This window comes from Peromyscus leucopus, chromosome 20 (genome assembly GCF_004664715.2).
Source record: "Peromyscus leucopus breed LL Stock chromosome 20, UCI_PerLeu_2.1, whole genome shotgun sequence".
Taxonomy (NCBI): Eukaryota; Metazoa; Chordata; class Mammalia; order Rodentia; family Cricetidae; genus Peromyscus; species Peromyscus leucopus.
Genome location: NC_051080.1, coordinates 30488601 through 30515617, shown reverse-complemented (window position 1 = coordinate 30515617; position 27017 = coordinate 30488601). Strand labels below are relative to the sequence as shown.

At 39.9% G+C, this 27017-nt stretch overlaps 1 protein-coding gene across 26 annotated transcripts in view; it reads left to right on the top strand.

Moving 5' to 3' along the window:
- Ptk2 (protein tyrosine kinase 2) overlaps positions 1-27017 on the top strand; it is a 221195-nt gene that overhangs the window by 80139 nt on the left and 114039 nt on the right. For 25 of the 26 annotated variants that reach the window (XM_028886014.2, XM_037197525.1, XM_037197524.1 and 22 more), the window contains 5 exons: positions 4-230; positions 11621-11787; positions 17288-17375; positions 20389-20468; positions 20679-20741. In XM_028886014.2, the coding sequence (XP_028741847.1) occupies positions 36-230; positions 11621-11787; positions 17288-17375; positions 20389-20468; positions 20679-20741 (593 nt within the window). In that variant the 5' untranslated portion in view covers positions 4-35. The remainder of the gene's footprint in view (positions 1-3; positions 231-11620; positions 11788-17287; positions 17376-20388; positions 20469-20678; positions 20742-27017) is intronic. The other variant, XM_028886015.2, reaches the window with a different exon arrangement.

The following is a 27017-nucleotide window of genomic DNA, read 5'->3' as shown; positions in this document are numbered from 1 at the left end:
CAGAATATGACAGATACCTAGCATCTAGCAAAAGAATGGCAGCTGCTTATCTTGATCCAAACTTGAATCATACACCAAGTTCAAGTACTAAGTCTCACCTGGGTACTGGCATGGAACGGTCCCCTGGTGCAATGGAGCGAGTATTAAAGGTCTTTCATTATTTTGAAAGCAGTAGTGAGCCAACCACCTGGGCCAGTATTATCAGGCATGGAGATGCTACTGATGTCAGGGTAAGTATGTCTTTTTCATGGCTTATCTATCTATCTATCTATCTATCTATCTATCTATCTATCTATCTATCTATCTATCTATCTTTATTTATTTAGTTTTTTGAGATGGGGTTTCTCTGTGTAGTTTTGGTTCCTGTCTTGGATCTCACTCTATAGACCAGGCTGGCCTCGAACTCACAGAGCTCCGCCTGGCTTTGCCTCCCAAATGCTAGGATTAAAGGTGTGCGCCACCATTGCCCAGCTCATGACATCTTTAAACAGTTACGTTTCAATGGCATACAATCCCCTTCCCTGCAAAAAAAGATGAAATAGTTTTTATTTAACGTCTTAGTACTTTCCATGTTGCAGACATGTTAACCTTTTCTTTTTGATATACACCCAAAGGGCTTGGGATAGAGGTGGTCAGTGTTAGAGCATTTGCCTAATAGTGTGAGGCCTTGGGTCTGCTTCCCCAGCATTTGGCAGGTAGGACATTGCCAATGTATGACTATTATTTTCTTAGGAAAATAGTAACTGAATCGCTTTTTATTTATGTACTGCAATTTACTTGTTTTCCCACCTAATTTTTTTTTTAACCCTGGGAAGATACAGAGAACCAATGTAATTAAAATAACTTCTGATCTAGTAAAATAAAATAATTTTTAATTTAATTGTAAATTTAGGAGTGCTCCCTTATCTTCAGATAGAATAATTTCCTTAAAAACCATTGAATATGCAATGCTTTGGTTTTTCGAGACAGGATCTCTCTGTGTGGTTTTGCGCCTTTCCTGGAACTCACTTGGTAGCCCAGGCTGGCCTCGAACTCACAGAGATCCACCTGGCTCTGCCACCCGAGTGCTGGGATTAAAGGCATGCGCCACCATCGCCCGTCTGAATATGCAATGTTTTAAAACATTGTGTTATGTTGTAGGAATGCAAAAGGTCCATAAAAGTCAGTTTTCTATCACTGTAATGAAATTCTGAATCAGTTAAGATTGATTTTTGGCTCCTAGTTTTGAGATTCTAGTAATGAAAGTGGTCTTGTTGCTTTGAGCCTTCTGGCAGGATAGGAGCATGCATGACATAGTTAGGAATATCTCTTGAGCGAGGAAGCAGAGAAAGGAAGAAGAGACTGCTGGGATCATTTAGTCCCGCTCAGGGATATTCTAGCTACCTATAGATTTCCCATTAGCCCCACTATGGTGATATTTTATTTGTACTGAAATGTGATTTTATTTGTATGTTAATAAATAAAGATAAAAGCCCAAGAGGTCAGAGCTAAGAGCCTTGCCCTTCCTGCTTCAGTGATCCTCTTCAGCCAAGAGAGGCCTACTTCCTGTGTGTTTGTCTTTATATAGACTTTTTGTTCTGCCTTCTCATTGGTTGTAAACCCAACCACATGACCTCCTCGTCACTGCCTGTACAGACTTCCAGGTCTTCTATGGTTGGTATTGAGATTAAAGGCATGTGTCTCCAATGCTGGCTGTATCCTTGACCACACAGACATCTACCTAGCTCTGTTTACCAAGTGCTGGGATTAAAGGCGTGCACCATGAATGCCCAGCTCTGCTTTGGCTTACTATTAGCTCTGACCCCCAGGCAACTTTATTAACATACAAATAAAATCACATTTCAGTACAAATAAAATATCACCATACCCTACCCCCTAGGAGGATCCCTATGCATACTAGAAGGTTAGCAAGGCCCCTTTAGAAGCTTTTGCTTTTACAGCATAGAATCTGTAGGGCAGAGATGTAGCATAGTATAGAATACTCTCTAGCAGGCTTACTGGGTGCTGGGAAGCTTAAAGGTAGGCCCAGTACCTAAATGGAGAAGCTAGCACTACAAAGGTCCCTGGGTTTGTAAGGGGGACCTAGTGATAGAGACTTATGGAGGAGACAGGCAAGGCAAAGGAGAGAGTGTTTCTGAATGTTAGGTGTGAGAAAGTAGTATAAGGATTTCAGAAAATGGAGTCAGTGTGGATTTCCAGGAGGCATTTACTGTGGTGAGGTGTTAAAGAAACAATCCTCTTCTCAACTCTCCTTTTATCTGTATTCAGTCTTAGAGAACAGACATTTCTAATGACAAGGTTGACTTAGATAAGTCTTCTCCTTTTTTCCTTTTAACCATAATTAGTTAATTTAGATTCCTTTCCTGTTTTATTCAAATAGATAGATTTGATTTATAGCTAAATTCTTTTGTGAGTTATACTTTTCTGTTACCTCTGTATAATCATTCTGTTGATGGACTATGTAGATGGATTAATTATTAAAAGGAGCATGATGTGAGTTGGAGGGATATGGAGATATTGGAGTAGTCTTCCCTATCTTGAAGACCATCTCCAGCGTTATGTGTAGCACCTCAGTATGAGGAAGTCTCTTGTCTTCTAGTGGTATGATCTGTGAGATGGGCACATGGGTATTTGCTATGTGTGTGAGTGCTCAAATGCTAACCAAGGTTAGGTGCAAGCTTTGTATCCAACCATGATTTTTAAATACTTCTGACACTCTGCTTTGTTCAGCCTTAAACAACTCAGGAGCCCCTGTTGGTAGATAGCATATACATCGTTCAGAACTTCAGGCAGATATTGGTACAAATCTACAGATAAATGTTCAGTTAGTTCAGAGTGGTAAACGTTAACCAAAGCTGTGCAGTATTAGAATTGGTAACCCAGGAACATTGTAGTGATACTTTAGAATAGTGTCAAAGAAAACTTCAAGTCCTCCAAACCCAAGAAAGATTTCTTTCCTTTCTTTCTTTTGGTTTTTCGAGACAGGGTTTCTCTGTGTAGCTTTGCGCCTTTCCTGGAACTTACTTTGGAGACCAGACTGGCCTCGAACTCACAGAGATCCTCCTGCCTCTGCCTTCCTAGTGCTGGGATTAAAGGCGTGCACCACCACTGCCTGGCAAGATTTCTTACTGAGAAGAAAAAACATCATTTACCCAGTTTTCTTCTGTAACACCAGATGGAGGAAAATACCACAATAGTGTCTTTAGAGTGCTTAAGGAAGTCATTGGTCTCTCAGAAACTGATACCAGATGAACTATCCACTCAGGATTCTGACACACAAGTGCCTATGGAGGAATAGGGATGTGAAAAGTTAGTAGTACAGGCTTTCTTGGAAGAACTTTATGTAGTAGAATGAGCCCAGAAAAGACTGTGGCAGGGCCTTGTTACTCCATGGCCCACCCATGTAGTCTCTTTTGTACCTCTCTTAAATCTTCACAATTTCTTTTTTTTTTTTTAATTTAAAATGTTTTTTTTTTAATTTTATATACCAACCCTGTTCCCACTCCCTCCCCTTCTCCTCCTCGCCCCTATCCCACTCCCACTTCACAGTTTTGTAATTATATTTTATGTTCATTGATGTTTTGTTTGCATTTGTGTCTATGTGAGGGTGTCAGATCCCTTGGAACTGTAGTTACATTTGTGAGTTGCCATGTGAGTGCCGAGAATTGAACCTGGCTCCTCTAGAAAAGCAGCCAGTGCTCTTAACTGCTGAGCCATCTTTCATCCCCAAGTCATCACATTCTCTTAAGTGTTTAGTCATGATCTTGCTCTACTCTACCCAGTCTGTCCTGTATTGAGCCTTGGTCTAAATTTCCATCCATAGTCTGGTGACTGTACCTTCCTTCATAGTACTTTGATTTATTGTGCTTTCTGTGTAGTCATGCTGGCCCCAAACAAACAAGCCAAAAAGCAGATAAAAAGGCCATGTCAGCCCTGGAGGGAGTATTGGTTGGCACCATTTTCCCCAGTAGCAAGTGCGCTCATCATTTCTTTGTATCTCATTCAGTAATTCTCACACTACTCTTTTTTTTTTTTTTCTATTTTATATGTTGTGATGAATTCTGTTGATCTGTGATGTTTAGCAAGGGATCCCATAGAGATACTGCATCTGTCTTGAATTCCAGACTTTGAACTACCTTTTGTGATTCTTACCTTTTGTTTGAAGTGTTTCATTCTTATATGAGTCCTTCCTGAAGGACCCTAAGCCTTAAACAATTTAAATAACTTAGTTATGAGAGAACCTGGAAAACCAGTCTCATGGCTTGAAATTGCTTAGGTAAATGTTTCCTTCAAATAACTCCAGATAAGAGTTTTTGATATGTGGAAATTGCTTGCTAAAGGTGTATATTGGGTAACAGTAAAAAGGCTTTTTGCAAAGCCACAGGCAGTCAGCTCACCAGAGGCTGATTCCCCCTGCTGTTTTTTCTAAACCTAAATTCATCCTAGAGTGACCCTTTTTCTTCCAAGGACCCAGGCAAAACAGACAACATTTGGTGCTCTTGGTGGAAGCATTAGGCTCACTCTAGGATGAATCTTAGGCTTTTGCGAAACAAAGCTAGTCAGTTTACCGGAAGCTGATTCACCCTGCTGCTTTAGCTAAAGCCTAAAATTCTTCCATGGATCCACGCAAAACAGAACACTGACAGATGTTTGTTTAAATTGTTTTGGGGATCTACAAACCACACCTATATAAGAAAGCAAACTTAATAGATAAGTTATGTGTATGTGTGCCTCCTTCACCTTGGTCACATACTGCCTCTCTTCTCTGGACTCTCTGTTCCCTGAGATGTAATGTTGTTGAAATTATGCCAGCTAGTCATCTTTCAGTGGTCTCCAGGGGTACAAGTGAAATGAAGACTTCTATTTGTCATTTATAATCCAAAGCTAGAAATGCTTAAGCTTGGTGAGAAAAGCACATGGAAAACCAAGTTAGTACAAAAGCTAGACCTCTTCAGCCAGACAGTGCAATTTTGTAAATACAAAGGAAAATTCTGGAGATAAAGTTTTTCCATTTAATACAAGAGTGATAAGACAGTGGTGTAGCTTTATTACTAATAAGGAGAAAATTCTAGTGCCCTGGATAGAAGCTCAAACCAACCATAATATTCCCTCAAGACAAAGCCCGATCCAGATTCTGTGAAGGTTGAGAGAGAAGAGGCCACCTCTGAGCAGTTTGCAAGCAGCAGAGGTTTGTTTGGGAAGTTTAAGGAAAGCAGAATCTCTGTCAGTGTGAAGCTAGAGAAGCAGTATGTGCTGACCTAGAAGCCATAGTACAGTATCCAGAAGACCAAGCTAGATAGGTCGCTAGGCTAAATCAGACTGTTTAATGTAATGAAACTGCTTTCCAGTACACGATGCCATCCAGGACTTTCATAGTTAGGGAGGCAGAGCCAGTGTCTGGCTTCATTCAAACTTCAAAGAACAGGGCTAAAGAGGTGCTTTACTGTTAAAGACCTTGCTGTGCTTCAGAAGAATCCAGCTTCTAGGATTCCAGTGCCCTCTTCTGGCCTCCATGGGCACTTGCATGTACTTGACATACACACAAATTCACACAATATACAAAATAAAAATAAAATAAAATAAACTCAAAGAACATAGGGCTAAATAGATGGCCTAGAGGTTAAGAGTGTACAGCTCTGGCAGAAGACCATTGGTTCACAACCACATATAACTCTAGCTAATGGATCCAACTTTATCTTCTGGCTTCTGCAGACACCTGCACTTCTCTAGAGGACTTTGCAAGGCCAAGAAGGCATCACTTTTGTCTTGCTAAGCAAAAAGGGGTTTCTTTTCTACATGCCCAAGATGACATTGGCCAGTTCATGCGTATGCAGAGCTGAGTCTTCTTGACAGAAACTTCCTTCCCTTCTAGTTTCTGTTTGAAAACAATATGAGTAGTTATGTTGATCTACAAACCTCCTCCTATAGCCTCCCGCTGTTGTGGGTGGGTGGGCTTGGAGTGTACCAGATCTTTGCCTTCTTTTGATTTCAAAGGGAAGCCCGAGAAGAAAACACCGTTTAGCCATTGAGTATTGTTACTGTCACATTCAAAGCACATTAAACTTATAAGTAGTACATGTAACTTTTGTAAATCCATAGATCACATTTGGGGTTTAGTATGTTTCACAAGCCACTTGGGAATGGCTGGTATTATTTGAATCTGTAATTATAAGTAAGTAAATTTGTGTAGTTTGCTAAATGGTGCTTACAGTTAGATGATCACTAATTATTTAATATTGTCTGCTTCTTGGTAGAAAGCGTAACATTAGATCATAGCATTTGGTGACCACTTTAAAATTAGCATTCTGATTATGGGAAACACTTCAGTGGCCAGAATGTGGGGGTAGAGATAGGGGTGGGGGTGGGGGGAATGTGTTCTATGAGCAGAGTTGTGCTGTGTGAAAAATGATGGCGCCAAAGGGAAAGGTTCTTTGGGTCGGGTTCCCTGAGTTTCACCACAAGCCTGGAAGGTCTTCTGTGAGCAGTTGAAGGTTTGCAGTGTTTGCTAGGTGTCCTCTCTGATACTTTACCAGTCGTCACTGCATAATTCTCTCTGATAGAAGAGCAGGTGCATATGTGTTCAAGATAGGATGTTTGTTTAAATGCTGACTACTGGGAGTCCAACTTGAAAAGATTCCATGGGTCTTAGACTTTTTCTTCTGGAGAGGAAGGTGAGAAAGAAAGTGTTAAGAACAAAGTAGAGGAAAAGCTGTGCTAAGGAGAATGTGAGGTGGCAGAACATGAAGGAAGCAAAGGAATTCTCTTTCACTGTTCTTGGGCAGGGAGATTCTGGCAGACAGAGGCTAGTCTCTAAAGATGATCCTCATTCTAAGCCCCAGATATTTCTCCAGTGAGTTGGGGACTTAAATGTAAATACCTGAAGTTGGCCCAGCAAGACTCTTTAAAAAAGACTTGGTTTCTCCAAGACCCAAAACATAATACACTCGTATCATTTATGTCTCTTAAGTTTGTGGTGATTTGTTACAGCACCAGCAGGGAGCTAATGCTGTGGTTGTGGACCATCCAGAGATAAAGTACATTCTTTGCTTTAGAGGGACTTTTAGATGGACTTCTGGGTCGGGTTTTGAAGAATCTGAGGCTCTACATCTTTTTTTTTTTTTTCCCCCAGAGCTGAGGACAGAACCCAGGGCCTTGTGCTTGCTAGGCAAGCGCTATCCCACTGAGCTAAATCCCCAATCTCTCTACATCCTTATTGTGGGATAGCTAGCAGGGGGAGTGGGATAAGGAAGGAGGGAGGAAGGGAAGAAGGAGGGACATTGAGATGAGATCACTGCCCGTCCTAGCAGTAGAATGAGGTGAGTAAAGAGAGCAGTCTTAATAGGGGCTTTTGGTAGTTCCTCTAGTAAAGAACCTAGAAAATAAGCATGAGAAGATGGGGAAGCCTTTCCCACACAACAGTTAGTGCTTGTTTGCATGTATTCTTATGCCTTTCTGTTGTCAAACTCAGACCTTTTGTGGGTAAGAATTATACTTTACTGCTGCCAGTCATGTTCCTAGTATAATACACATAGAGAGTGGGTGCTGTAGATCTTCAACGGGCTAATCCAGCAAAGAGTAAGCATGCAGGAAGGGATGTCATCGCTTCTAACAGTCTTATACCTAAAAGACTGATGAGCACACCAGACCAAGCCGGATCATAAAGACAAAAAAAGAGAGCATTGTAACTAACGTATGATTAAGGAGATGACAGTTATGACAGTGTGTACATGGTAGTTTTGATATTTAGCTTTGTTCATCACACTAACAATCATTTTAAGGTTGGTTTTATGTGTTTCTAAGGTGGGTTGGAGGATTGTCTCTAACATCCTGTGTGAAGTGATTGGTTTATTTGTTCGAGTACAGTTTATTGTACTTAACAAGATGTTTTGCTTTTGATGGGCTACTTTTGTCCTGTGCTGGTGGTACACCATGAGTGACAGGAGCTAGAAAGATTTTCAGTGAGTACTGCTTTGTACTCCATCCCCCTTATCACTTTCTTTGTTTGCCCAGCCATATCACTTCCTCCCAAGTGCTAGGATTTAGCATTAAATGTTTGTGCCTCCCAATTCCTACAATCAAAGCCATGAGATCCCAAGTGTGGGGTTAAAGGTGTGTGACGCCACTGCCTGGCCTCTAGTGGCCAGCTCCACACTCTGATCGTCAGGCAAGCTTTGTTAGAGCACAAAGTATTACCACACTGTTTTCTATTTCTACCTCCTTTTCTCACCTACAACAGTCCATTAGTAGTGAAGGACTGCATGTATTCAGTGCTATGTTCTCGAAAAAGTTCGACACAAACATTGTCTTATTTTCAACTTTAAATATTCTTTTAAGATATCTATTATTAGTATTTAGCCCAAAAAAACTCATATTTTTGAATCCTGGCATAAATGGGGAAATGGAGGTTTCAGAGTAGCCAAGTATGGTTTATTTCATAGGACTAAATGGCTAAAGGCCTACAAAACTAGGATGCAAAGTTAAAGTTGACGTGAAGTAATTTCTGTGGCATACTCTTAAAACCACTTTTCATGATTCCTGTCTTCAAGAATACCTGTGTCAGTGTTTTTATGTGTTGTGTGGTGATAGGAGCATTGCAAAGCAACAGTGCAGTGTCTTGAGAACACATTCCTTGACAAGCAGTTGTCAACAATACTTGAGTTCTCCAGAGCAAAGTTTTTGGTTTTCAGATTTACTCATTGGGTTACTGAGTATGCACATTCAGCAGTATAGTTAGGAACTTGTGATGTATATTCATAGTGTCTGTCACTGCCCAGAGAAATTGGTAGAATGAGGAAAATGATGTGTGTATAGAAGTGTAATGAAAAGCAAAGAGGTGGGAAAAAAAAGTAAAATTTCTGTATGACTGCTGCTTTTGACTGATTCGTGGAGAGTGAAAACTGGAACTGTGATTCGTTAAGATGCTGTACTGTGGGACACTTTATTATTGTAACACAGGTTGAGGTCATTTTGGGTTTCTTCAGACAGCACAACCAAATGTGACCAGACTCATTTTCTGCTCCATAAAACACCAAGACTAGAAGCCTGCTTTCTCCCAGTGCTCACTGCAGAGCTGGACTAAGTTCCTCACTAAAACTGGTTTGCTACAAATGGGATCCTGTAGGTACCCATGAGCTACAAGGATATGAAGGTGACCTTTTAACAAGATCATTGGAGACATCACCCTTTGGAATGGGATTCTCTGTATTATATGAATGGTGACAAATATCAGTGTAAGAATTTGTGTTCTGCAGGGCTTTATATCTAACAGAGGAGGTGAGGAAAGAGAGAGTAGTTGAACATAAAAGGGTGATTAGAGCTGGGTTGACACATGGAGTGTATATTATTGAGCTGCAAGGAGGTGATGTGACTCCTGTGATGTACTGGTGTGACTAGTGTTAGTATACATTGGTGTAGATAGCAAAGTTGGGACAGGGAGACAAGAGGGCCTTAAGGTATTTTGGAGCAGCAGCACCTTGTAGCTGAGGGACTTGGGTTAGTAAGGAAGAACTATACAAGTGGTCTTTGATTTGAGAGTCACTAAGGTTAGCCTATGTTCCTTCCTTGGGGAAAACCCTCAGTCAGAACACAGGATTTAAGACTGTAACTTGGGCTAGGTCAGCTCCAGCTGGCCCTCTGTGGTTGGATAACCTTGTATAGGATGCAACCTGTCCTATCATTTATAGCAGCTGTCAGGGATTCTCTAGGTTTTGCATCAAAAAGGACATCTTATGCCTGTCTGAGTTCCACAGAGGTCTGCAGACTGAAGACATTTTCTTGTCTTGGTGAGAATCCATTTTCCTTATGAATATGTCTTAGACTCTGCAGCCTGTTATTATGTTTGTTTCCTCTGATGCCATGTCTAATCTCTCTTGTCTTCCATGCTTTGTCACTCCCCGTGTTGATCGATCATGGCCTCCTGCTCCATACTGGGAGATCTGAAAGGGAGTTAGCCGACCCCACCCACTTGAGTCTCAGAGCTTGCCATGCACAGGTCCTGTGACACAGAATAGCACACACATCTTCACTGTCCCTAACTTTTTTATGGTACCTTTTTCCCCTCCCCTCCCCTCCCCTCCCTCCCCTCCCCTCCCCTCCCTCCCTCCCCTCCCCTCCAATCCCCTCCCTCCCCAATAGAGAAGTTTGAGGGCCTGGGAGATGGCCAGTGAGTAACAATGCAAGCATGAGGAACTGAGTTAGAACCTCTACTTTCTATGCAAAAAACTAGGTACATTTGAATGCTTAGTAACCAGGGAGTGCACTATTTGAAAGGATTAGAAGGACTAAGGGGTGTGGCCTTGTTGGAGGAAGTGCATCACTGCTGGTGGGCTTTGAGGTTTTAGAAGTCATGCCAATTGCAGAATCTCTTCCTTAGCTACCATTTTAGCATCTGCCTGCATGCCACAGAGATGATAGTGGACTAAACCTCTGAAACTGTAAGCAAGCCCCCAGTTAAATGCTTTCTTTTATAAGAGTTGCCATGGTCATGGTCGCAGTAATGGAATGGTGACCAAGACCATTGAGAATGTCTTTTATTGTATTATTAATAGCACTGGACCATAATAAATTCCTTAGTAAGTATAAAACTTAAAATTTTGCCTTACATTAAAAGTTAAAGTGTCAGTTAATTTCTAAATTAAAAGAAAAGCTTTTTAAAAAATGTGAGTTAGTGTTTTACCGTGTACCTGTAGTGCCTGAGGAGGTCAGAAGAAGGTATCAGTTTCCTTGAAACTGGCGTTAAAGACAGTTGTGGGTTTTGCTGGGAACCAAACTCAGGTTCTCTGCAAGAACAGCAAGTGCCCTTAATTGCTGAGTTATCTTGCAGAGTTTTAAAACTGGTATTTTTTTTGTTGTTGATATTTTAATGGTTATGTCTGCTTCCTTTAAGAAATTTTTCTTCATCATTGGAGAGATAGTACAGTGGGCTGTACTTTGTATGTCCTGTACACAAAGTCAGCATGTAACTCAATCTCATCCCTACACAGCTTACACATTTGCAATCACTTTGGGTATCTTTTTCCTGGGCTTCTCCATGGCAGCAGGTACAAGGAACAAGACCATTCTAAAGCTTGCCTTCTCGTAGCCCCAGGAAGAATTTCACCTTCCTAGTTGACATATTATAAGGCATCTGTCTCCCAAACTCAGAGAGCATAGTAAGTGTTAGAAGCAGTGGGTTTGGAGGCATTTAAAATTGCCACATGCTAATGTACAATACAGACCAATTTATCGAACATCTCATGGTTTTTTTGTTGTTGTTATTGTTTTTAAAGAAAGATATTAATGTTATAGCCTGGTCTTTCAGAAGATTTTGGTTTAGAAAGTGGAATCTTAAGAGGTCTGGTTTGCTCTGACAGAATTGAGGTGATGTGAAGGTAGAATTGCTGAAATGTGTTATGTTTATATTGCCTTGTTTGCCAATAAAGAATTGGGAAGAGAATATTTTTATGTTTTTTTCCTTCAAAGTTTTTCCTTGTTCATAAAAATATTGCTGCATGAGAAATAATAATTCCAATATGGGATTAGTAACATTTTATTTTATGTGATGTGCTTATTAAGATTTCTCATAACTAACTACTAGACTTTTCTTATCTGTAACCATCATTTCTCTGGGGGTATGTTTTAGGGCATCATTCAGAAGATAGTGGACAGTCACAAGGTAAAGCACGTAGCCTGCTATGGATTTCGCCTCAGTCATCTGCGATCAGAGGAAGTTCACTGGCTGCATGTGGATATGGGAGTCTCCAGTGTGAGGGAGAAATATGAACTCGCCCACCCACCAGAGGAATGGAAGTAAGTGTCTAATCCATTGTGGTGTGACTATGCTGGATTACTTTGTGAGTTAAAATGTGCACAAGAGGATGAATGTGTGTGTCAGCTTTTGTGCTGCTTGTGATCATTGTGTAGGGGAGATTGACTAGTAGTTACTAACCAGCGATCTCTTTAGAACATGTAGTTAAACATGTCTCTCTTTCCTCTCCTTGTCTTCTGTCACCATGGTCTTTGTTGATCACAGTTGTTATCAGTACTTTGATGCTTGCACTTCCGTTGTAAGTGGGCCTGCTGCTTTATGATCCAGTGTTGACTTCTCATGTAGTGGGGCTGGACTTGTCCAGGAGGAGATTGTAGCTGACGGGTGGTCTCATCAATGGGCTGAGAGCATACTGTGTCCAGTAACCGCACCTGAAAAGAATGGTGCACAGTTGTTCACATATAGGATGGTAGTGGGAGGGAGCTCTTAATGATTTCTGCTCAAACAAGAATAAAACTGAAGTTATTTTAAGATGATTTAAAAGAATTCCCAGTCATTTATCCTTTTCCTGTTAATACCTATTAATTTTTATGAGTAAGTGAATCTTTTTAGTTGAAAATTCTTAAATCTAAAATACTTAGTTTTGAGAGAAGTGTATCTTTTAAAAGTGGACTTCTTCCATGTTGTACCCTTAGGTATACATTCAGGAAAGTCAGTAGCTTAAACAAGGTCCTGGATCAACAGGGAAAGCCAGCTTATTTAGATGAAATACAAATTTATACAGTTTTGTGTCAGTTGTATAGTTCATCAGAGAGTGCATTGTATTTTTGAATCTGTCAGATAACTGGGGTAAGTAAGCTATTCCTGGAGAATATAATTAGGTTGGTTTATATCAAACGATATGGAAAGAAGATTTGACTTCTAAACACTTAATCAGACAATTTAATGTTTAAAAACTAAATATCTAAATGTCAAATAAAAATGTCAGTTTTTCACTTGCTGCAATTATGTTACTTTTTTTTTTTTTTTTTTTTTGCACAGACACCTTAGGGAGAATCTTCATTCTCCTAATTTATGCTCAGGGAATTTTAGTCTTTTGAGCACCAGTTTTTCTGTTGTTATTCTAAGCCAATTAATTTTTACCTTAAATCAAGTAAAATAGAGTAGAAATTACTATTTGTAAAACAAGATTCCATGTTTGAAAAATTAGTAACCCATGAATGTAGAGTTGAATATTGCTGAAAACATTGTAGAGATGACCAGAGGAAGCAGACTCATCTGCATGAAGAATGTAAAGATGTAATATACCTCCTCCTTCCCTCTCGCCCTTGTGATGTAGATGTGTAATGTGTATGTGTACATGCTTGTGCTTGTGCCTCTGCTCTCTATTCAGTCTTCACATGTCCTTGGATGGGGCACAGAGAAACCAGAAGCAAACTACTGCAGTCATCTATGTAAAAAGCCTAAAGTTGGTGGACAGAGAAGAGCAGGGGTGGCGGGATGGGGCCAAGAGTCTTCAAGGCAGTGCTTAGAAAGATTCTTGAGTGTCTAATTTTAACATTTGAATCATTTCTGCTTAGAAATGCCCTGTGTAGCTTCTTTATGTGCAGGGCCAGCTCCAGAGGTTTTGCTGGCTTTGTAGTTTGGCTCTTACTGTTCCTCTCCTCCTGCTCTGCTGACAGTGGTCCCTCTCAGGTTTCAGCTTCTACTAAACTCTTAAGTGTAGCTTGGGAGTGTTTTCATCAACCTGTATTGGAATCTGAGTCTCTTTTTCTCATGCTGTCTTTGGTACTTGTAGAGTAAGCTAGCCCTCCATCTCTTTCTAACTTTCTCGATCCAGCGTCCTCCTCTGCTTTTACCCTTTATGATTTTTCACTTGCCCCATTCGAGCCTCCAGCTTTCTTAGTGGCTTTCATAAAACATCAAGTGTGTTGCCTAAGAGTGTGAATATACTCTAATGCCTCGTGCCAGCGGGTGGTGGATTGCTTTGATTTCTCAGTGCTCAGTTGTGTTACCACCCCAAAGTCTGTGTTTGTTCATCTTTCTCCCTCAGGAACTGTCATACTCATCACTCTGTTTCTGACTCTGTTTGTGCGTGGGATTATATTGGTCTAGAGTAAAATATACCTTAATGAAAATGGAGTAAGGTAATATATTGATAGTGTCATTCTAATTTAATATGGTGATTTTGCTTGAATTTTCCCATCAACCAGAGGATTTCTTAAGTGTTTATTCAGTACTGGATGTTTACTGGTTCTCATGCATCATGGGAAGAGGAACTTCCTTCCTTCCTTCCTTCCTTCCTTCCTTCCTTCCTTCCTTCCTTCCTTCCTTCCTTCCTTCCCCTCATTCATTCATTCATTCATTCATTCATTCATTCATTCATTCGTTCTCAGTGTGTAGTCCTGGCTGGCCTGGAACTCACTATGTAGACCAGACTAGCCTAGAATTTACAATGATTCCCCCATTTATAACTTCCAAGTGTTGAGATTAAAGGCATACCACCACACCAGATGAGAAAAGTAAACATTTTTATGATGCTTTTTTACTCTGTTCAGATGAGGCTTTGTCCTTCAGAGATTAATTGGTGTCTTCATCCTTTTTGGAATGAATGTATGTAGTTGTGTGGCCAGACATGGTATACATGTCTTTAATCTCTGTACTTGAGAGACCAAGGCAGGAGGTTGCCCTGAGTTTCTGGCCAGCCTGGACTACCTAGTGAGTTTCTGGCTAACCGGGATTTCATAGCAAGACCCTATATCAGAACAAACAAACAAAGAAAAGGTAATGGGAAGTGAATGTGTTGTGGGTCCCTACACAAGATTCTTATTATGCTGTTTCAACATTAATTATATTGTTTATATTATTAATCTGCTTGGAAATGACATGTTAATGTATTCAACTAGTGGATTTTTTTTAAATCCTGCCTCTGATTCTGTGTTTAAGATTGTAATGTCCTCATTCATACTTCACGTTGTGACACATGCATTTTTTTTCTTACATTTCTCTTGTTAGTAACATATCATGATCCAGAGGGAGTACCATGGTGCCAGTTCAGTGCTCTAAGTCTGCCTGTGCCCTGACTGACTTTGAGACTTTGGAAGAACACTGTCTAGGTTGATTTACTGCCCTTGATCTGGGTTTGTCTGCTGTTTTTTTCATTAAGATTATTTGTTTTTTAAAGCTTATACAGTCAAGATGTTCTTTTTGTTTTGATTTTTTGAGACAGGGTCTTTCTATGTAGCCCTGGCTGACATGGAGAGCTTGCTATGTCAAACAGGCTGACCTTGAACTCACAGAGATCCTCCTGTTCTGGCAGAGTAAATTTACCAGGGAGCCCTGTTGGGATCATTAGACTGTGGTGGGGACATTCAGGTTTCTCCTGTTACTGTTTCCTTTCTGTGAGACACTGAGACCATGAAGAGAGCGTGGTTTTCATTGCACTATCATCCATCAGTCACAGCATCTGTTAGTGAGTCTGCCTTGCAGTGATTGGTACGTTAATTTTTACCAGATGGGTGTTTGCGTTTCCACCTTTCTCTGTTTTGTTTTTTTAATTGGATGTGTAAGAATGAGTTTGTGCACACCATATTGTATTGCTTGTGAGGGTTATCTGTATTGTTAATACTTTGTTTAGCTGTACTTTGTGCTAATTTGTCTTAGTATCAGGGCTAATAGATCTTTTTAGTGCACTTTAGCTTTTCTGAAACAGCTTAACTTGTAGGCATCTTATGCTTACAATTGGTGTGAACTCCAGGAAGCAAGATACCAGTGGCACTACAAGGACAGATTGCTTTGAAGCAGTAACAAAGGATAACTTTATTTGGGGCATGTTATATCTAACTGGTCTTTGGAAATCCATGGAGAAGCAACATAGCTCTTAGCATGGTAACAGAAGTGTAAAGAAAACCCTGAACTTTATCAAGAGGAGGCATGGGGAAGTAGGATGTGGGTGTCTTGTGTCACAGGCTAAGCACTACTGATTGGAATTAAATAAGACTGGGATTAAATTAGAGCAGCACTCTGAAAAAAGAGTTTTTGTAAGATACACTCAATGTACTGTGTCCAAACAGTACAGAATCCTTGAGTGGCGGCCTTATCTTTTTACAACAAACAAAGTGGATTTAGTTCCTCTTTGGGTGAAGTCATGGTGTCTCTTGTTTTATTCTGCTCTTGCTCGCACTTACATGTTTTTACTGGAGAGGAGTTCTACATCTACATTCTTTATTGCTTTCTAATAGCTATAGTTAATTTGCACATGACTGTGCAGGGTGTGTGTGTGTGTGTGTGTGTGTGTATGAAAATGGGTGAATATTAACTTGTCAGTATTTCTTAGTGAGTTGCAAACCTCCTATACCTCTCACTTCCCTCCTTGGCCCATTCTGCCTCTTCATGGTGGACCTAATCAAGAGAAATTTTAACCCTGTGATATCATTTCTCTGCTCAGGACATGATAGTGCCTTCTTTTCTCCTTGAGAAAGCTCTGTAGTCAGGCTTTGCAGGGGATTGTGTGACCCAACTTCTCTCTGGATCCTTTTTTCTACTCAGATTTGGCTTCTTCTGTTCTAGCTGCACTTGCCTTCTCAAGTGACCTATAACGTCCTTCCTCACTTCCTTCAGCTCATAGTCAGGGGTCAGTGCCTCAGAATGCCTCTGAGGATTGCAGGTAACCTGGTGTATAGATAGTGAACTCTTCTTGAAAGTTAACGATAGCTGGGCGGTGATGACGCATGCCTTTAATCCCAGCACTTGGGAGGCAGAGGCAGGTGGATCTCTGTGAGTTCAAGGCCAACCTGTTCTATAAAGCGAAATCTAGGATAGTCAGAGCTTTTACACAGAGAAACCCTGTCTCATAAAACCACACATACAGAAAAAAAAAATACAAAAATTTTAGAAATCATCTGGATGTGGTGGTACATACCTTTAATTCCAGGACTTCACAGAGGCAGACACGGATCTTTGTGAGTTTGAGGCCAACCTGCTCTACATAGTGAGCTCCAGTCAGGTCTTAAAACAAACAAACAAAATAAAAATGAGTTTTCATAGTAGCGTTATTCTAGCAGTCAAAAGGTTGAAATAATCCCCATGGCCACAGCCAGTTTTGAGGATAAATAATGTGTCATACCTTTTTGTGTATGCCCTCCAGAGAGGATGGAACTACTGCTATTAGCTGCATAGACTCTCCTTTGCCTGTTGCTGAATGAAACACCAGACACTGCAAACACAATATGCAGTCCCTGATGAAAATTAGCTGTGGGGGTGTTTGAGAATGGGACAGTTGGGGCAACTGACCTGCGAGCTGTGGGATGTGGGGTGCAGGCCTTCATTGTCCTCATGCTCTGCCTTATCACAGAGTCACTAAATTGTAGCACCTGCTGCATAGGCACACGAGGTTTGTCCATTGAAATATTGTATGTGATCTTACTTTCAAAATTGTATTTCTAAGTTAGTTGGCAGTGAGGTATTCAAAATAATAAGGTAAACTATAAATTGAGAAAATCATTTATTTCTAATCATTGTATTTTGTGAATCATCTTTCAGATATGAGTTGAGAATTCGTTACTTGCCAAAAGGATTTCTAAACCAGTTTACTGAAGATAAACCAACATTGAATTTCTTCTATCAACAGGTATAAAAACTCTTTCATATGCTGCTTTGTTTTTTGAATCATCTTTATTTTGTGTTTCTATTTTAGAGTAATATTAAACCTTGTATTTGAGAGACTATAAATATAGAGTAGTTCAGTGTTAAAAGAGTGTGTTAGCTCCTGAAAACTTGTTTTTTCCACTTCTTGAGTTTTTGTATGCTTGGGCACGTCTTGAAAGATGCTTGTATTGTATGTGGACAGTAGGCCCTTGACCACTGTTCAGTGATTGTGCTTGAACATCAGTCAGTTTGTCGTGTAGAAATTGCTATCAGTGAACTTGGATAATTTTTCGTGCCAAGTTTCATAATAAAGGAAGATGAGATTTCTCATTAAAAAAACCAAAGGCAATTACTTGTGGCATGTCTTAGTTACTTTACTTTTTCTGTGATAAGACACCATGACCAATGCAATGTATAGAAGAGAGAGTTTATTTGGGGGCTCACAGTTTCAGAGGGTGGCTAAGTGACCATCGGTGGGGAACATGGCAGCAAACAGATATGCATGACTCTGGAGCAATAGCTGGGAGTTTATATCTTGATCTCCAAGTACAAGGCAGAGAGAGCTAACTGGTAATAGTATGAGCTTTTGAAACCTCAAAGCCCGCCCCCAGTGACATGCCTCCTCCAACAAGGCCACACTTCCTAATCCATCCCAAATACTTCCACAAACTAGGGACCAAGAATTCAAACATAATGAGTCTCTGGAGGCCATTCTCATTCCTACTACCACATTCTACTCCCTGGCCCCCATAGGCTTATAGTCATATCATAATGCAAAATGTGTTTAGTCTACCTTCAAAAATCTCCATCATCTTTTAGTGTCAGTACAGTTTAAAAGCTCAGTCTCTTCAGAGACTCAAGTCAGCTTCTTAATTGTCACCCCTGTAAACTCATAAAGCATATTACACACTTCCAGCACAACAGTGACACAGAATATACATTACCATTCCAAAAGCCGGGAAGGGGATAGTGGTGAAATACTGGACCAAAGCAAGATGGAAATTCAGCAGGACAAACTCAAAAACCTGTAATGCCATGTCTGATGTTTTGAGGTTTAGATGGCCTCACCATATGTCTGTTGTTCATTCTAAACACTGACTGGAGACAGTGCCAGGCCACTTAAAATCAAGCATTCCCATTTGCTAGCCACACAGCAGGTGTGAGCTGGTGCTCTGAGATGACACATCATCTCTGTGTTTCTAGGACCCTTCCAGTCTGTTGTCAACACTTGTCTGCAATTCTCTTATTCACCCCTTTTTATTTTTTAAAAATTGTTAAATCATTAGCATACCTTTAGAAAGTCCAGTAAACTACCTTGTTATGTGTGTGTCTGCTTTTATAATAGCTCACCAAGTACCTAACACTTTAAAAGAAATAAAAGTGACAGATGTTGTTGCATTCACCCCCTTTCCTGTGTGTTTTGCCAGTGTCCTTGGTTATTCAGAGACTCAGGTACATTGTGTAAGTCCACAAGAAAATGAAAATGCGATCAAAACTTGAGTTTTAGAGATTGATAAATCTGGATTTTAAGCTCTGTCTCTTTAATTGTTTTTGAGATCCTTTGTCAATTGTCTTGTGAGCTTTTTGTATATAAAACAGGACTAATAAAGCCTGCCCTGAATAATTACAAGGTTCAGAAGTGATTTATATAAAACACTACTGTTAGTAGATGTTCCTTAAATAGTCTTCTGTGATCATCTGTGACCTTCAGGCTTTCTCTGAGGCAGTAAGATGGGATTATGGAGATGCTGGTGTCCAGACTGAACGAACATTGTAGTAGATTAACTCAGTGTGAGAATGGATAGCTGTATGTATAGATACTGTTTGAAGTATGGTACAGTCTACATCATTTAATAATGGGAATATATTCTGAGAAATTCATCTTTGAGTAGTTTTGTCATTGTGCAAACATCACAAAATACTTGCACAAACTGACATTGGGTATATCACCGTGCAGGTCTTAAGGAACAAACACTGTTTTTGTGATCATTTTATTGACTGGAATGTCTTTTTGTGATATATGACTGTGTGTGTGTGTGTGTGTGTGTGTGTGTGTGTGTGTGTGAATTTATAAATTTATTATTTGCATGTGTGTGGTTTATATGTGTGAATGTTGGCATCACATGCCACAATGTGTGTGTGAAAGACAGAGAACAACTTTCAGAAGTCCCTTTTCTCTCTCTACTGTGGATTCCTGGGATCAAAATCAGGTAATTGGGCCTGTGCAACAGGCGCTTTTATTTGCTCAGCTGTCCTGCTGGTCTGCTTTTTAGTGTTTTGAGATAAAGACTCACTGTGAGATGGCAGGATTGTGCTACTACATCTGACTCTGTGTTTAATTGAGTGTGTTTATTGCCAGAGGCATCTCCAATGTTCTTTTATGTTAGACTTCATGTGTGTTGCTTTGCAAATCAATAACATAGAGTGGACAGTTTGGTGGGAACTTCGAGGTTGCATGGTGTGTTTTGAAGTACATGAATATTTGTGGTCCTTGCTTTGAGCCCCGTAAATGCTTTGAGAACTGGGATTATTGCTCAGAGAAAAATTGTGCAGCAGTTTAGTAGAAATGTAGCTCTTGGTGCTCATTTCTGCAGTAGAGCATTGTTGTAGTGCGATGTGTCAGTTGTTCAAAGCTACACACAGGTAAACAGTCTTAAACTGCACAAAGCCTGCTTTGGTAAAAGGCTCAGTTGGTAAAGATGCTTGCCATGTAAGCCTGGCAACCTGAGTTAAGTTCCTGGAACCCATGTAAAGGTAGACAGAGACAAGCAGTTCCACAGAGTTCTCCTCTGACCTGCACACTTGTACCTTATGAGCATGCATGTGTATGCGCATAGAAGAATTAGGTCTTCAGTTACTTTTGGTATTACTTATTTTATATCCAGAATTCAGCACACTTATTGACAGAATGTGGACAAATATATAAAAAGCATTCAGCAAATATTTAGAGACTGATCATATTGCAAACATTCTTGTTCCCCATTCCTTTATTTCAGGTGAAGAGTGACTACATGCTAGAGATAGCCGATCAAGTAGACCAAGAAATAGCTTTGAAGTTGGGTTGTCTGGAAATTAGGTAGGTGGTAACACTACATTGATTCTGTGTTTTGCTTTGTTTTCTAGGTACTTTCTTCTTTATACAATTACCAGTAAAATTGTGATTAAATTGAGAGAGGATTCCATTATTACTTAACTATTATTTGGATCTGTCTTTCTCAATTGTTTATTATTCAACAGCCTAAACGTTGCTTATATACACGTCAGTTTTTGTGTTCCCTGATTTCAGGAGATCCTACTGGGAGATGCGGGGCAATGCCCTAGAGAAGAAGTCCAACTATGAAGTGTTAGAGTAAGTACTGCATTCTTGAACTGTCCTTTCAGACTCTGAATGCACCCCTTCCTAGCTCATCTCTATCTAGAAATTGCCTGAAATGATGGACTTCCCAGTCTATAATTGGAGAGAAAGGGCTTTTAAGAAAAAATCTTGATGGCCTTAATTTTATTCACAAACATTTAAATATATTGATATAAATGCCTTATGGCTAATAATGTGTGTGCCCTAATGTATACCAGCATAGATACATGTATGCATACACAAATGTATTTTTTTTAAGTATACAATAATTTCACTGAGATGATAATTTGCATTGAAATTAAGAAATGCCCATAAAGCCTGGTGGTGGTGGTGGTGGTGGTGGCACCACACGCTTTTAATCCCAGCACTTGGGAGGCAGAGGCAGATGGATCTCTGTGAGTTTGAGGCCAGCCTGGCCTACAAATCAAGTTCCAGGATGGTCAGAGCTGTTATACAGAGAAAACTTGTCTCAAACCCCCAACCCTCACCTACCAAAAAGAATTACCCATAAATTGGTTATTAATCATTCACTTTCTCTGCAGTTCAATTAAGGATTTTTTTTTAACAAATGGAGAAATGAGAGTTATTTACTGCTAATGTATCAGAGAATAAAAGAATATTAAAAAAAAATTCTGGTGATTATATTAATTTGTATATTAGTCTATTGTATTTGGTTGTTTTAAATATGTGTAAGGGAAACTGGACTTGTGTCTTGATAGAAATTCTACACTTTATCTTGTTGATAATGGAATCAGCAAGGCAATTGATATTTATTGTGTCTGAGTGAAGCTCCATTTTACTATCATTTACCACTATTGTTTCTGACTGTATTTGATTGAAGTTTTTGTGGTATTTCGAGAGATTTGCTAAACTAATATCAAAGGTCATCCAGAGCTCCTCTGTTGTAATGAAGACTGTAATGGTTTTAGATTTATTTGGACTTTCTATGTTTTTATAGTATGAGAGTTTAATATTCCCCCATCTTGAAAATAGGAGGTTGCAAGGCAGATATGACCACAGAAAAAGAAAAGTACAAGTATTTTGCAAAGCGATCACTCACTGTTAGTAGTAGATAGAACAGGGTCATTTTGGCTCTTGGTAAGCCTCGGGTCCAAGGCTTTGTCCATCATGTTTCAAACTGCCCAAGGCTCATGCAGCTTCTACTTTATGAGCTTAAAGATATCTTTCCTTAGGTTCATGAATGCATAGCAGACACTAAATAGGTTATGAAGGTATGTCACATGCATTGTGTCCACTGACTGATGAGATGAGTACAAAAGAAGTCATTTAGGAGAGTTTTTACTGCCCTTTATTGGATAGTTTAGGTCTAGCATTCACTGTAGTTTGCTTTTTATTTACAATAGCTACAGTCTTCAGCCTTAAAAGACTCCTTAATGCTTAAAATGCATATTTCCAGAATTAGAGAAATTATTAAAGGTTGCTTGTCAGTAGGTTTTTTGTTGTTTTTGGTGGTCATGGTTGTATGAGATAGGGTTTCATTTTGCCTGCTGGCCTTGAACTTCTGATCCTCCTGTCTTCACGCCCAAGTACTGGGATTACAGGTGTCCAACTGGGTGAAATATTTGGAGAAAGTTTTAGGTTCAAATTCCTAAATTAGAAATGAACCAAGGTTTGTACTATAGTTGGTGTAAAATTGGCTTCTAGAAATTAGAGAAAATCAGGTAACAGGAAAATAAAGTAACAAAAGAGGAAGAATTGGGTCCTTACCTGGCACCTTGAAAATTGTGGTGTGGTGTTTTTGTGAGAAATCAAAAAGTGGACTGTGGAGATTACAGGGGTCAGGGCTTGTATTTATTACTACTTGAACACAGGAAAAAGAGACAGAGCAAGCATGTAAATCAGATACCATGTAGAGGACATGGCTGAATGACAGTTTGAAGTGGTCAGTTTGTGTAAATGTGTGGTGATCACACAGGTAAACGTGGCTACTGCAACAAAGGGAGTCTCACATCCTATGACTGTGTTTGCGCTGCTCCTTTGTTTGTGCTTCACCTCTAAACACCTGAGCTTTTGCACTCCTGCCACAGTGGCTCTGCAGTTAAATCGTGTATGATGTCACTTCCACCTCCAAGGATTGGCGATGGCTGAGTGAGTGGTGGTTGCATGTGCAGAGTGCTTGGCTCCAGGCCTTGCTCTTCCCCTGCTGCTTTCAGAAGACCTTTCAGAGATATACAGTGGTGGTCATGCTGGTGCCTGCCTATTGATATCAGCAGGGAATTGTATATCATGAGCCCAGCACTGAGTGTAAGTTGACTGTATTCATCTCTGTGCAGAGGGGAGATAGATGATCAGCCAGCATAAAACCTAACTGTGTAGAGCTCTTCCAAAAAACACAGGCAAAAAAGAGTAACAGAGTGTAGGGCTCATCAGTTGAGCTAATTAGGAGCACATTTTAATGGATTTAGTTTTTTTTCAAAGGTAATGAAATGTTCTCTAATTAGAGAAAATTTAAATTACATTGTCAAATAGTGGGAAAAACAATCCTTTGTATCCCAGGACTTACCTTAACACCTTCTCAATCTTAATAAAGAACTTAATTCTTTCAAAATGGGTGAACCCTGCCATTTCATCCAGCCTTATGTTGAAGGTGTCTTTCTAGGGCATCCTTTCTGAAGAAGCCCACATCCACTCTTGAGTGTATACACCTGTCCTTTTCTTAAGCTTGTTCTTCTCTTCCTCCTTCTTCCCCTGCTTTTCTCCCCCTTCCCTTGCTTCTTGACCAACCCCTTAACTAACCTGTACTAATCTGTGTAAAAACTAAGACCTTGAGCCGGGCGGTGGTGGCGCACGCCTTTAATCCCAGCACTTGGGAGGCAGAGGCAGGTGGATCTCTGTGAGTTCAAGGCCAGCCTGGACTACCATGTGAGTTCCAGGAAAGGCGCAAAGCTACATAGAGAAACCCTGTCTCGAAAAACAAAAAACAAAAAACAAAACAAAAAACAAAAAACAAAAAAACCTAAGACCTTAATAAACTCCAGCTTTGCTTAAAAAATAAGAGACCAGTCTTTCCATGTTGCCAAGTGGAAATGTGTTAGTTCAGGACTCATCAGGCTGGTATGCTGTTTTCCATCTGATCACACACTAGTTCTGATAGTAACATGTAATGCCTGTCAAGGTATTGGGCTGTTCATTATTTTCTATAGGATAGCAACCATCTGTAGCAATAGCTTGTTTTAGATATGTTCATTACCAATGAAATTAAATACCTCTCACTTGTATCTATTTTATCTTACTCTTGCATAGGGACTATGTCTTTTGCTTTCTTTTGGGGTGAGCTTGGTCTTGTTTATAGCCTAGGCTGACCTTCAGCACTCTGTCCTTTTGCCTGGCCTGTCAAGTTCTGGGAGTACAGGTGTGTGCTCCAGTGCTTTGCTGACATTTCTAATACATCTGTTTTTCTTTATTAATCTTGAATCTCTGCCACTTTAGCCCCGTGTCTACGGTGTCAGTTGTGCATGTTCCCTGTCCCCTTTGTACATGTGACACTCATACAGATACTTGTCTGTCTGGTTTGTTTGTTTGTTTGTTTGTGTTTTTTTTAATAGTTTTTTGAGACAGGGTCTCTTTGTAGCCCTGGCTGTCCTGAATCTTACTTGACCAGGCTAACCTTGCCTGCCTGTGCCTCAATTGCTGGGTTTGTGTTTCTTTATCTAGTAGTCTGGTTATTTTTTTCTCATCTTGAGACCTGTCTCCTATTGTACTTTTTGTGGCAAGGCATGGAAATGAGGTGGACTTGCTTGTATCTTTGTTTTTAAGATGTTCAGTGACTTAAGATTGTTAAATGTGGAAGCTAGAAAGATGGCTGAGCTGTTAAGGGTACTTCTTGCTCTTCCAGAAGACCCAAGTTTGGTTCCCAGTACCCTTTTGGTGAAAGGCCTCACAACCACTTAAAACTCTAACTCTAGTTCATCTGACACCCTCTTCTGGCTTCTATGGGCACAAACGTACATGTGGCATATGCTCAGACGGATACCCACACAGATATATACATTAAAAAAATCTTTAAAGAAAAGATTGTTAAATGTTTGTTTTAAAATGTTTGTTAATTGGGACTGAAGAGATTGGTTGATGGTTAAGAGCACTTGTTCCTCAGAGCATGTTGATTTGATTCTCAGCACCCACACAGTAGTTCACAATCATCTGTAACTCTAGTACCAAGGGATCTGACACCTTCTGGGCTTCTCGGGTACCTGGCACACATATGTACAGAAATACATGCACACAAAACACCCATACCCATAAAATTAAAAAAAAAATTCTTAAAGAAAAATTAAGTCAGCAAATTGATTTCTGTTCTTACCTTTCCAATGTGTGTGTTTGCTTACTTTGTGTTGTTTAGTTTTTTTGGGGAAAAAAAAAAAAAGTCTTACTATATAGCCCAGACTGATTCATGATCCTTTTGCCTCAGTCTCATGAGGCAACTCAAGTTACGGTATACATACCAGATCTGGCTGATTTTTTTGTTTGTTTGTTTGTTTGTTTTTTAAAGGTTCCCTGTTATCCTAGTGGTATCTAGTCAGAGCATGGTCTGAGAAGTGCTCTTGATGTAGTGAATGTATTTTAATGGATGGATTAAGACCACCCCCACCATGTTTTGTTATCTAAATGAACGAAATACATGACAGAGTGGAGAGAATTGTACAGTGATTGCTCATGTGTCTCCACCCAATCTCCACTTAACATAATTCTCTATTTGTTTCATATCATCCACGTTTATCAGTGTTTTAGCCTGGATTAAAAAGTTCATTTTATGTATGTATGTATGTATGTATGTTTGTTTATTTGTTTATTTATTTATTTATTTATTTATGTATGTATGTATGTATGTATGTATGTGTACAGCATATATAACAGCAGTCCAGAAGAAGGCGCCAGATCTCATTACAGATGATTGTGAGCCACCATGTGGTTGCTGGGAATTGAACTCAGGACCTCTGGAAGAGCAGTCAGTGCTTTTAACCTCTGAGCCATCTCTCCAGCCCCCAAAAGTTCATTTTTGACTAAGGATCTATCTCAGAGCCCAACACACTCCAAGACTTGTGTTCCATGCACAGTACTTACTGCACACACATAAATGTGCATGGGTGTGTTTATTTTGTACTCAGCCTTCTTACTACATGTACTGTGTGTTGTGTCTTTACGGAACATTCAAAGAAGCAAAGTAAAGTACAAGATTGTCATAATGGCCTTGTTGGTTTACTCTCATGGGTCTAAATGTTAGGTTTCTGTTTGGAGGCTCTGTGTTCAGTCATAAAAACATAATGTATAAATCTTTTTTTAAAATTCTATATAGTGATCTCTCTGTCTAATAATTTTTTAGTTTTGATTTTTTTTGCCTTAGTCTATTTTATCCATTTTTTTTTTTAGATTTTTAGAAGAAATTTTTGTGCATGAATGCTTTTTCCCTGTATGGATATATGTATACCATATGCATGCTTGGTGCCTGAGGAAATCTAAAGAGGCTGTCAGATGCTCTGAAGCGGCAGTAACAGATGGTTGTGAGCCTTCCCACTGCAAGTCCAGGCTCCGTGGTGCTAGCTTTTCCTTCATTCTCAGTAACCTCTGTGTCCATATGTGCACGTTCAGTTTTATTTCTCACCCCCCCCTTTTTTTTTTTGCATAGCTGACTTGGGTTTTGTACTTAGTACTAATCTTGTCGTGCTAGGACTGTTTAAGTCTTCTGCTACTATTGACTCCCAGTTAGGCCCCCAACTATTCCTAGACGGTGAGTTTGGCTGCAGGGGTTTCCTTTCTGAACACTGCAGTGGTGACTTCGGAGGAGAGCCAGGAATGGCACCACTTCTGCCACCCTCAGTTCCCAGTTCAGTGTCCAGATGTCAGACTTACTCATCTCAATACACATAGCTTTAGCCACGAATCTCAGTAGAGGGTCCCATGGGGCTTTATGTATACAGCCAGGGCATCCTGCAGACCTGCACATTGTAGTAACTCTACCAACCAAACCATCTTTACAATATCTCAGTCTGTTTGTAGACATTATTCATTACTCGTGTGTATATGTGTGTGTTTAAGTCAGGGTTTCACTTATAGAATCCAGAGTGGCCTAGAACTTGGGATCCTCCTGCTTCAGCTTCAAAGATGCTAGGATTGTAGACATGTTCCACCATTCCTGTCTTCCTTTTTCATAAAGTAGGTTACTTATATGTATGTGTATTTTAATTTGTTTACTTGTTAGTTTTGGCTTTTTGAGCTAGACTCCACCTTATGTTGGATTTGATGTGTAGCCTA